Here is a 12,415-nt window from a genome sequence, read left to right on the forward strand (position 1 = left end):
TCTGGTATTCCAAGGTTCTGATTGGCTCTGGGTCCCATCCCCTCCCCCACACCCCCTCTCCTCTGTTCATCTGTGCCTGGATTCATGCAAGATTCCTGACTGGCTGTCAGGGGTTGCAATTATCATTGGTGATGTCATTTCCTGCTTGAATGCAGGCTGAGCCAGTGGTATAAATACAAGAGCTTGTGTTAGGTAGTATAAGTTCTGGAATTTTGTAGGCAGTAGTGAGTAGTTATTAGTGCACTGAAATAGTGAGGATGGCTTCCCAAGTGTGTCAGAACTATCATAAGGACTGTGAGGATGCTGTTAACAAGCAGATCAACCTGGAGCTCTATTCCTCCTATGTTTACCTGTCTATGGTGAGCCTTGTATTCCTTGTTACTGTATTCTGAAAAGTTGGAATTTCTCTAGTTTAATGAAATGGCTTTTAAACTGTTTTTTGTGACTTCCTTTCATTGAAGTGGCTTTTCATAATCTGGCCAAGTGTGTAACTTGCAAAGAATTGTGGAGCTACTACAGAATTCAAAGCAATTGAACTACCTTGAGTGAATTTGCAAATGCAGCATTGGACAAAGAAATGGATTGATGGGATAGAAAGATTTTTTTTGGGCAGTAAATGCTTCCAGTATGTAATACAAGGTGATATTGAGTTAATGGACTGCTCCTTTTAGCACCTGCTCTGAAGTTTAATATATGAAACTAGCTCAGCTGCTGCCTGACTTTATAAGTGATTAGCACAAACCAGGTCAAGTGTTTACTGATATTGCCCAAAGTTTAGTCTCAATGAGGTGACTAGTTGGTAAAATGGTAACTGGTCCTCACCAATTTAATTGCCTTTTTTAGTTGAAAGTGAAGCACTGAGAATCCTGCTGCTGTTGCCTTGTGCAGGGTAACTAGAATCTTGGGCCATATTGTAGAGTAAAGCCACTAGAATGAAGCATTTTCTCTTTTCATGACCTAAGTATTAGCTTAACATGGGAAGATCATGTAGTTCCTGAGTAGCCAATCCCAAGATAGTGAAAAGTAATGTAATTTATTGATCATAAACACTTTTTGAAGTGTAGTCATGGTCAAATGCAATGTGTGCATTGCAAGCTCTTACACAGTGATATGATCATTGGTTTTAGTGATGCTGAGAGAGGAAAGTTGACAGCTTTTTAAATTCTGAAAACACACATGAGGTCCTTGGTTTAACATATCATCTGAATGATGGGGGAATAAGGAGTAATGTTAATCCAGCAGTAGAATTAACTTGGCTTCACATTGAGATGTAATACCAACCTTTTTAGTGTTTCTTTTTGAGCTCTTGAACATGTTCAAGATAAATGAATAGTGTTTGATCTTAGATCTAGATCATAATATAGAATTCAACATGAAGCTGTTTAAATTCTCTCCACAGTCCTATTATTTTGACCGGGATGATGTTGCCCTGTGTCACTTTGCTGAGTTCTTCAAGGAGCAGTCACATGAGGAACGGGAGCACGCTGAGAAACTGATGAAATTCCAGAATAAACGTGGAGGCCGAATCATCTTGGAGGACATCAAGGTTGGATTCAATGCAGGTGTTGCCTCCTGTTTGGATCCCATGGGAATGACTGATAAAAAGAAAAGTATTCTTGATTTAAAAACAATTGGTTCTGATTGGTCAAGAATAGTTATTAACCATGGAATAATTAGGTCCTGTTAACATGGATCTCTTTGTTTTTTTTCACCCCTTGTTTTCCTTGTACATTCTGATGTATTTTTCTTTAATCCATTGTAAGTGAATTGTCTGACTTTCCTCTTCAGAAGCCAGAGCAGGATGAGTGGAGCAATGGTCTGGAGGCAATGCAGAGAGCTCTGCAGATGGAGAAGGATGTGAACCAGAGTCTGCTGGATCTGCACAAACTCTCCACTGGCAACACTGACCCTCATGTAAGTTCTCAATGTGGGCTTTTGGATAAAGTGGAGGTGGTGGAACCTTGTTCCTGTTCAGATCTCCATTCTAAATGCTGTTGTGTTGGGGTGTCTCCCTTGGGTTCCCTAAGGGGTTGAGTAGGGGGGCAGGGAGGTTGACCATACTGTGAATATGGGCAACTAAATGTGTCCCTGGGATCTAAGCAACTATTATGCAGCAATTCCTGTGCATCAGAACAAATTTTACATCAATTAATTTCACCTCTTAAAATCCTCAGACTAGTGGATAGTTAAAATTCCAATTCTGAGCAAAAGATCAGACATTCCTTGGTATCTGCTGTTGGTCATAACTATTTTTTTTTTCTCCTGTCCACTCAGCTGTGTGACTTCCTGGAGACTCACTACTTGGATGAGCAAGTGAAGATGATCAAGAAGCTTGGCGATCACATCACCAACCTGAAGAGACTGGGAGCCCCTGACAATGGCATGGGAGAGTACCTGTTTGACAAGCACACACTGGGGGACGAGTGACTGAACTGACTGCAGGCATCAAAGCAGTTTAGTACTTAGATTGTGTGCAAGTCACCCCCTTCCCTTCCTGGTCATTGTAGGGAATGATGGTGAATGACTTGGAGACCTAATTTCATGATGTGTTATGTGAACTAAATAAACTGCTCAATATTGGACTGAGTATTGCCTCGTTTGGTTCATTTTTTTTAAACCAACATTCTTGCATTGAACAAAAATTACACTAGACTGTGTAACAGCTTTATCATGGGGTTCAGTCCTCTGAAATTGAAATAATTTTCAATTTGTGATGATTCTTTGCTTTTTGTGTATTCAGGATCACATTGAAGGGTTAACTTGAATTGTGTGATTAGTAATTTTAATGACTATTGTAATTTAGATGAAGAGATGTAATACAATAATGGTTTATATAATACTTTCAGCATTGCATGATGCTTCACTGAAGCTTTCACAGACAATAGTGACACCCTCTGAGAAGGCTGATGCCACAGCTTAGCCATAGAGGTGTTGAGGATTGTTTTAAAAGGCAAATTCCTTTTAGGGAGGGAACTCCAGAGCTTGGGGCCTAGGCTGATTAAAACCAAGTGAATGTCACCACTGGTGCATGTTCTTGTGCTGCCTAACAAACTCTACACATTGGTAACCTATGTTCCTGTCATGTCCTACAAAGGTCTGCAGACAGTCAATGTTGATGAAAACTGATCTGTAAATGTTAAAATAAACTTCAAAAACTGAGGGAAAAAAAAGCTGTTTGCTAAAATATGAAGGATGTTTTCCAGTGACTTAATATTCCACCATTTTAGTCTTGATCAATCCTATTTAAGGATAGTATCTGTCCTGGCCTGAGCAGTTCCAGTATCTAGAAAGCTTCTACCAATCCAGTCAGAATTCTGTATGTAAAATACACCTAGGGTAGCTCTCCTGTCCAAATTTATAACTCTGGACTACCTGGTAAGCTCTGGGCAAAAAGGCCATTTGGAACTTGATGATTTCCCATAAAGTACAAAAGGGAATTACAACTGCATAACCAGGAAATCAATTGGAAATGCCATAATTTTACTGGCCTTGAAGTGTTTGACAGGGGCCTGTGAAGAGGGGAAACAAAACATGGATTTTGTTTTTGGAGATGACTGACTTTTACTTAAAGTCTTGCATGTTTCTGGAATAATCTAAGAAACTGGGTACGGTAAGCAAGGCAGAGGAATATTTGGAGCTCTACTCCAATCCCTTCATTAACTGTACAAGGCAAATTCAACAGTGAGCTATTTCTCTGCTCAATATATTCTTGACCTTCAAATTATCAATTTAACACCAGCAACTGCTCTATATAAATTTGTGTTTAGTTCCCATTGTACATTCCACACCAAATAAAAATTATCCATTCCAAATCCCAATGGATCTCCATTTATTTCCTTCAGCCCATGGATGGATTCAAATCTTCATGCTGCAACTGTAATTAGCCCAGATTTAACTTTAGGAACATAGTTAAGAACTGCAATAAGGATAATGAAATTCCAGTCTTCAGTCATTCCATGTCAAAGTCTTTCCATTTCTTAAAGAAGCTTCCAGTAACCTTATTTGATCGCTAGTGTGAAAATTCACAAGTAGCAAAGGATGTTTCTTATCACCTTGAGCTTTTTCTACTGATCGACATTCCTAGTCCCTACAGGTAGGGACACTGAATTCAAAGCTGTCATGTGGAAAGGATCAATCAATAGTTCCCTCAGAACCAGAAAACACAGGTTTTAATCAAAGCCTCTGTTACCCACAGGGTGGCCATGGAATGTCCACTAGTTTGGTCAAAACCCTTTGCAACCGCAGGACATTCACTGCATCTCAGATCCTTTTTGACCAGAACAGGTGTAAACACCTGGAAACTTTTTCTGTTCAGGTGGGTCAACTGTGCCCATTGGTGGCATCTGTCCTGAGAGACTTGTGCTTGTAGTGTGATTGTTGGCTCTGGATGTGAATCACTGCCACCCTGTCTGGCCCATCTAAAACAGATTTAATCCAAGGAAACACATCTCATCAGCTAATCCAGGACTGAACCACTTCTGCAATGAAACCAGATGTCAACGCTTTAGATTGCAGAGGAACACCATGAAGCAAAAGAACCAGAAGGAGAGATGAGAATTATTTTTATACAGATCATGCAAATAGTAAACTTGGTCAGATTATAAAAAACTGCTTTCGAAAATTATCATTTAATTTGAAATTGTGATGCTGGAACATTAAACCACGAAACACTTTCATATTTGAGGAATGTCAAGGAACCTTTAGGAAGGTGTGATGGAATATAGGTATAATAGACTTAATTAGGTAGAATTTAGATATAGTTAATATATTATACCTTTTAGAATTAAAGATTGAATAAATGGTCATTTTTGAAGACTCACTGATATTTCCCTTTAAGAAGGTAGAGTTAGAAATTTCAAGGTCTTTCAAGTTCCCTGTCACAAGCGAATGTGAACCAGAAACAACTTTTAAGTTGCATTTAGTTCATTTCATCTTAGTTTGTTCAGTTTGCTTACCCACTGTTTTTTTTCAGGTTTGCACTTGCTGCTGTTCAATATTCAGTGGATTAACAGCTAATCTGTACTCATGCTTTGTCTTTCAACACACCATTAACATATTGTTTGCCTTTGCTCCGTGACCTTTTGGTCAACTATGTGGCCTGGTCCAATTTAGACCTCCTTTGTTATCTCTTGCCCCACCCCCACCTCACTTGCTTATAACCTGTGACTTTTCTAATATTTGTCAGTTCCGATGAAGGGTCACTGACCCGAAACGTTAACTCTGCTTCTCCTTCCACAGATGCTGCCAGACCTGCTGAGTGGTTCCAGCATTTCTTGCTTTCAGTTTAAGTTCAATCATTGCTGGTCTGCACCATTGTTTTGTTGTGCTCTGCCCAGAAAACCCCAAAAAGATAACAGGAATGCATTTGGTTGAGTATAGTGGCAACTCAGAATGGGATTGGTAGCTTATATTAAATACCTAAACTGCTTTCTCCCCACAGGGCAGTTTCTATTTTAGAAAGAATTATCTGCAGACTAAAAATAGGGCAATACAATCACTGTAGAAACATCCCTTGTATTTTAACAAATTACAGCAGATTCAGAGGCAGGTTAACAGGAGTTACAATTACTAGTGGAAACAGTTCCTTGTATTTATCTGCCTAGGCCTCAGCTCCCCAAACCTCCTTTTTCCTCAATCGAGGATTTCCCCCCACTGTGGTTGACAGGGCCCTCAACCGTGTCCGGCCCATTTCCCGCACCTCTACCCTCACCCCTTCCCCTCCCTCCCAGAACCGTGACAGGGTTCCCTTGTCCTAACTTTCCACCCCATCAGCCTCCATATCCAAAAGACCATCCTCCGCCATTTCCGCCACCTCCAGCGTGATGCCACTACCAAACGCATCTTCCCCTCCCTTCCCCTGTCAGAATTCCGAAGGGATTGTTCCCTCCGCGACAACCTGGTCCAGCATTTCTTGTTTTTATTTCAGATTTCCAGCATCCGCAGTATTTTGCTTTTATTTTAAGTTGGGAAATCCATTTCAGTGTCTCTGTTGCCAAGAACTAGGAGGATAAACACACATTGAAATATTGAATGTGACATCAGTAAGAGGTAGCAATAGACTTAATTGATAGTCTTGGTTGCTGATGTAGACAGATTGGCTCAAAAGGTTGTTACAAGGTACCATAAAAAATACAATTATAGATAATAAAACAATAAATGGAATAGTCCTTACAGGAACAAGAGGTCAAGTAAACACAATTATAAATTTTTTGACCAGATAAATGCTCACAACTTTAAGAGCAGGGGAATTCCAGCAAAACATTAAGTGGAGGTGTTAGTTAATGATACAATCAAATATGGATTTCAAAAGCAAGGAGAACACACAGGAAAGTAACACCAAAATGCTAAAAGGTCAAATGATACCTTACAAACAGTATAAACTGGAGAGTTTCTGAAGCAAAAATTAAAAGTGTTGAATCCTCATCAATACTTCTCACCCCATGGCTTAATGGGGGAATTTAAGGTAAAAGTTGGCTTTAAATTTTGATGGATATTCTAAGATATTTTGCTGTAACATTAGCAAAGTTAAACTTTTGGATTCTATGTTAGAAATAAGATTATGTGTTACATCTCTTAGTAATATTTGATATTTTGATATACTTATCCACTTGAAAGTGTATTGCATGGTAAATTCTTTAATAAATATTTAAAAGTTAATAAATCGTCTCATGTAGTATTCTGTATACAACTACAAGAACCCCCTCTCTGTGTCTCTTTCAGTGGAGAGATATGTATTGAAGAGGTTTTCCCAGACCCTTATAATATCTGGGATATTTATGACTTCGCCATAACTATTAAAAAATAGGCTATCTGAAAGATGGTAATATTCTCTGTTAGTTTTCTTTCTTTGAGGGAAAACTAGTTCAATTCTTTGGACCTAAATGAGTGTCTGTAGGAATTTGTCTAGTTTGAACTTAAAGGAGATTCATAGGGATGTATGCCCGATTTGGTTTAGTCTCTATAAGGGATTAAAGTCATAAATCACTTCAAAGGGTGCAGAGAAGTTATAGCAGAAATTTACCAGGGATGAGGGACTTCAGCTATGAGGAGACGTTGCAAGAGTTAAGACTGTTCTCCACAGAACAGAGAAGGTTAAGAGGTGACTGAACGGAGGTCTTCAAAGTGATGACAGGGTTTGACAGAACAGATAGAGAACTATCATTCTCTCTGGCAAATGGACCAATAACCAGAGGTCATAGATTCAAAATCATTGGCAAAGAATCTGGAGAGGAGATGAGAAATTTTTCATTGAGAAAGTTCTCGGGATCTGGGATGCTCGACCTGAAAGGTGCTGGAAGCTGTTTCCATAAATAAGTGTAATGGGAGTTGGACAGGTGCCTGAGGATCAGAAATGTAATGGGGTATGGACAAAAAGCAGGGATGTGGCATTAAGCATGACTGCTCCTTCGAAAAACCAGCACAGTCACAAAGGGCCGAATGGTCTCCTTCTGTGCTGTATGTTTCTATGACTCTGTAATCTAAAAGCAGTGACATCATCACGACTAAGCTCCCAAATCTGCCTGCACTTCAAAGCTCTGATTGGCTCTGGGTCTCACTCCCTCCCCAATACCCCATCCCCTTTGTTAATTGGTGCCTGGATTCATGGGAGATTCCTGACTGGTTATCAGGGATGTCAATCATCATTGGTGATGTCATTCCCTGTTTGAAATCAGGCTGTCCCAGTGGTATAAATACAAGCGATTGTGGCAGAAAGGGTTATTGCTGGAATTTACTAGGTGATATTGAGTGGTAATAGTATATAGAAATAACTAAGATGGCTTCCCAAGTACGTCAGAACTACCATGAGGACTGTGAGGATGCTGTTAACAAGCAGATCAACCTGCAACTCTATTCCTCCTATGTTTACCTATCCATGGTGAGTCATGTATTCCTTGTCACTGCATTCTGAAAGGTGGGAATGTTGTTAGTGTAGTTGACCAGTTTTAAACAATGTTTATCTTTTCTTTCCTTTCCTCTGTGAACAGTTGGGGGATGGGTGGGGAGGGGAGCAGTGGAGATTCTTTGAACAGTGAGTGCTGCAAGTGTCATGCAGTGGGGTCCTTGTGAGTTAATGGACTGCTCCTTCTAGCAGCTGCTCTCTATTGAAGTTTAATGTGAAACTAGCTGTTACTACCTGGGTTTGTAACTGAGCACAAACCTGATGTTTAGATTAGGAAAATGTTCAGTCTCAATGGAATGGTTTATTCTCTTGATTTAAAAAAAATCAGTGGGACACCTTTTACTGCCTCCAGTTGTCCTGAGTACTTTATAGTCAATGAAATGCAGTTTTTCTAGTGCAAATCCTGTTTTACTATAGGAGATGCAGTAGCTAGTTTGTGTACAAAAAGCTCCCTCAATGGGATAGTAATAGAACTAACTGGTTTAGTGATATTTAGTTGAGGAATGTTGGCAGGACACTGGAGAGAATTTCCATGTTCTTTGAAGTAGTGTTGTGATGTTTCCCATCCAGCTGATGGGACCTTGGGTTGACACATCCTCATGTGTAAACCTGGAAATAGGAGGAGGGACAGCTTGGAGATTAGTTTGACCAGTGATGAAATGTAATTTCAATCTTGTTTCTCTCCTTGGTCATTGAATCCTTCATTCTTCCTTTGGATAACTTTCCCCTCTTGAACCTTCAAAACTAATAAATTGAATTTTGCTAGTTAACATAGTATCCATTTTCCAAGATTGAGAGGTCATTAACTGGGGAAATGTGGTAAATGATCTTGAATTCTATATTATGATCTAGATCTAACATGAAGCTGTTTAAATTCTCTCCACAGTCCTATTACTTTGACCGGGATGATGTTGCCCTGCGTCACTTTGCTGAGTTCTTCAAGGAGCAGTCACATGAGGAACGGGAGCACGCTGAGAAACTGATGCAATTCCAGAATAAACGTGGAGGCCGAATCATCTTGGAGGACATCAAGGTTGGATTCAATGAATGAGTGACCTCCTGTTTGGAACCCCTTTGACTGACATTTCAAAAACTTTTTTTTCCAAAGCAATTGGTTCCAATTTGTTTCTTGAATATGCAGTGACTGTTTGGAATCATTACAACCATGGAATGATTGGTTTCTGGTTACTTCTCCACCCCTTGTTTTCCTTGTACATTCTGATGTATTTTTCTTTAATCCATTGTAAGTGAATTGTCTGACTTTCCTCTTCAGAAGCCAGAGCAGGATGAGTGGAGCAATGGTCTGGAGGCAATGCAGAGAGCTCTGCAGATGGAGAAGGATGTGAACCAGAGTCTGCTGGATCTGCACAAACTCTCCACTGGCAACACTGACTCTCATGTAAGTTCTGAATGTGGGCTTTTGGAAAAAGTGGAGGTGGTGGAACCATGTTCCTGTTCAGATTTCCATTCTCAATGTTGTGTTGGGGTGTCTCATTTGGGTTCCCTAAGGGGTTGAGTAGGGGGGCAGGGATTGACCTACTGTGAATATGGGCAACTGTGTCCCTGGGATCTAAGCAACTATTATACAGCAATTCCTGTGCATCAGAACAAATTTGCAATCAAAATTAATTGCACCTCTTGACTATCCACTAGTCTGAGGATTTTAAATATAAATTTGGAGCAAAGGTCAGACATTCCTTGGTATCTGCTGCTGGTCATAACTATTTTTTTTTTCTTCCTGCCCACTCAGTTGTGTGACTTCCTGGAGACCCACTACTTGGATGAGCAAGTGAAGATGATCAAGAAGCTTGGAGATCACATCACCAACCTGAAGAGACTGGGAGCCCCTGACAATGGCATGGGAGAGTACCTGTTTGACAAGCACACCCTGGGGGAGAGTGACTGAGCTTAATCCCTGCAGCCAGTTTATTGTGTTTAGTACTCTTGTTTATATAATGTGCAAGATTTCTCCCTGTCCTCTAGGGAGTGATGGCCTCTGACTTTGTCCCAAGGGTTTGAGACCTGATCTCTTACTGGAATGTTAACTCTAAATAAACTACTCCATATTTGACTGGGTTTTCTCTCCTTGGTTATTTTATTTTTCAGATTAACACTCCAATGTACACAATGTAGGTTACATCTGGAAGAACTGCACTGGGCTGTGTAACAGCTTTATCATGGGGAGATTTGTTGAAGATCTGACAAACATCCAAAGCAATTTCAATTCTCTTTACATCTGGTTGCATTTAGATAGTGCCTTTACCATAGTAAAACATTCCAAAATGCTTCACCAGGAGTGTTAAACAAAATGTGACTTTGCCCCACATGAGAGAAGCAGGTGCCCAAAAACATAGTCAATGAAATAGGTTTTAAAGTGTTTGAGAGACATTTAGAGAGGGGATAGTAGAGTTTGGGGCCTAGGCAGCTGAGCATAAGTTGTTTCCTCTGATGCTGAATGTTCTCAGCTTTATTGACAACTCTCTCTAACCCCTAAATAAACCAAAATATTAGTTGCTGCAACATTTTAACAAGCAAAAGCAAAGGATGTCTTGCAGTGAATTAGTGTTGTATCATTTCAGTCCCAGGATCAATTCTAGTATCTGTCCTTAGGAAAGCAATGTTTGTGTTTAGTAAGTTTCCACTAATCCCAGTCTGACTTCTTGTGGGATACAGTTGGGGTAGCTCACTGGGCCAAATTTATATCTGCTACTTTAGACTTGCTGGTGAGCTCTAAATAGCTGTTGTACCCAATGTCTGAGCTCACTGAGTTTGAAAGTACTAAAGGGGAAATTACAGTTGGGTGACTGATGAAATCGACCTGAAATGCCATAAACTTTGCTGCCTTTTTGGTGGGTTGTTTGGAGGTGGAGTAAGTATTTATTCCTTTGTGGAAGAGGATTGAACTCTGTTCTAGAAAGTCTTGCACTTGCTCTCTCTATTGAATAACCTATCTAGGCTCTCACTTCCATCAATAAAAACATTTGGTACGGAGGAGGAGAATGTGTGGATCTGTACTCCAATTTCTTCCTTCTGGAAGGCGTGAACATCATTCATTCAATACACAAAGCAAAACATCAACTACATAATGAGTTAAATTGATATTTATCATTCTTGCCACCTTTTCCCCAAACCCCTAAAATTTTCACTTCCTCCAATCTATAAACCTAATACCAGCAGCTGCTCCATCAATGTATCAATTTGTATTTAGGCACATTGTACATTTCATACCAAATAGGATTTAGAATGGATAATTCCTACTGGATCTCCACTTGTCTCCTATCATTAGATTCAAATGATTTTGCTGCAACTGCAATTATCCAATGTTTACAATGTGATTTTAGCAATGTAGTTGAGAGCTGCACCAAGTGCAATGGTGAATAGGTCATGCCCGTGCACAGCTGTGCTGCAATCCTAAAAAGAATGAGAGGGAATATTGGTCTTCAGTAATTCCACATTAATGTCTTTGCATTTCTCAGAGGTTCCTAGTCAACTTATTTGACGTTTGCTATTGTGAAAATTTACAAATAGCAAAGGATAAATCTCATAACTTTGAGCTTTTTGTGCAGATCAACAATATGACTCCCTACAGGTAGTGATACTGAATTCAAAGCAGTCCTGTGGAAAAGATACATCAATAATTCCCTCAACCAGTAACCACAGGCCTTAATCAAAGTCTCTGCTGTCCACCTGGTGGCCATTGAGTGACCATGTGATGTCCATCAGTTTGGTCAAAAGCCTATGCGACCGGAGGACGTTCATTGCATCTCGGATCCTTTTTGACCAGGACAGGTGTAAATACCCGGATACATTTTCTGTTCAGGTGGGTCAACTGTGCCCATTGGTGGTATCTCTCCCAAGAGGCCCATGACTGTAGTGTGATTAGTGGCTCTGGATGTGAATCACTGCCACCCTGTCTTGCCCATCTAAAACAGAGATTTAATCCAAGACAACACATCTCATCACCTAATCCAGGATTGGACCACTTCTGGAATGAAACCAGATGTCAACACATTGGATCTCGGAGAAACACCAATGTGAGGCAAAAGATCCAGTGGACAGATGATGAGAATTATTTTTAAGCAACGAGTTTTGAAGATCTGGAATGCACTAACTGAACAGGTGGTGGAACAGGTTCAATAATAACATTGAAGAGGGAATTGGACTGCTACATGAAAAGTAAATAAATTACAGGACTCTGGGGAAAGAGCAGGGGAGTGGAACTAATTGAATAGCTCTTTCAAAGAGCCAGCAGAGGCACGATAGGCTGAGTGGCCACTTTCTCTGCTCTATGAACCCATGATAAGACAGACTGTTAGAGAACATCCGAGTATCATCATTTTAATCAGCTTTAAATATTCTTTAGCCACATTGAAAGTTGGCCATAAAAGGATTCATCTAACATAAAGAATTGATGGGCAGGAAATGACCAATTGGTCCATCAAGCCTGCCCCAAAACACACTGTAGCAAATGGAGACGTGTCTGTGGGTGACACTGTATTCAGTAATGTTCACTCC

General features: G+C 40.1%; 1 protein-coding gene across 1 annotated transcript; it reads left to right on the forward strand.

The window, feature by feature from the left end:
* The first annotated feature begins 257 nt into the window (after nt 1–257).
* On the forward strand, nt 258–11,979 carry LOC137353566 (uncharacterized). Its single transcript, XM_068019932.1, has 9 exons — nt 258–359; nt 1,400–1,546; nt 1,789–1,914; nt 8,787–8,933; nt 9,174–9,299; nt 9,651–9,798; nt 10,034–10,167; nt 11,377–11,489; nt 11,721–11,979. Exons 1-9 carry the CDS (start codon nt 258–260, stop codon nt 11,977–11,979), a joined length of 1,302 nt encoding a protein of 433 aa, XP_067876033.1.
* Nucleotides 11,980–12,415: the final 436 nt, after the last annotated feature.

Source organism: Heterodontus francisci, chromosome 41, assembly GCF_036365525.1.
Source record: "Heterodontus francisci isolate sHetFra1 chromosome 41, sHetFra1.hap1, whole genome shotgun sequence".
NCBI classification, from domain to species: Eukaryota; Metazoa; Chordata; class Chondrichthyes; order Heterodontiformes; family Heterodontidae; genus Heterodontus; species Heterodontus francisci.

Coding starts and splice junctions, on each gene's coding strand:
- LOC137353566 (XM_068019932.1), top strand. CDS start 258: ATGGCTTCCCAAGTGTGTCAGAACTATCATAAGGACTGTGAGGATGCT. Junction 1,547..1,788: donor TCATCTTGGAGGACATCAAG/GTTGGATTCAAT, acceptor TTTCCTCTTCAG/AAGCCAGAGCAGGATGAGTG. Junction 9,799..10,033: donor CAAGCACACCCTGGGGGAGA/GTGACTGAGCTT, acceptor TACACAATGTAG/GTTACATCTGGAAGAACTGC.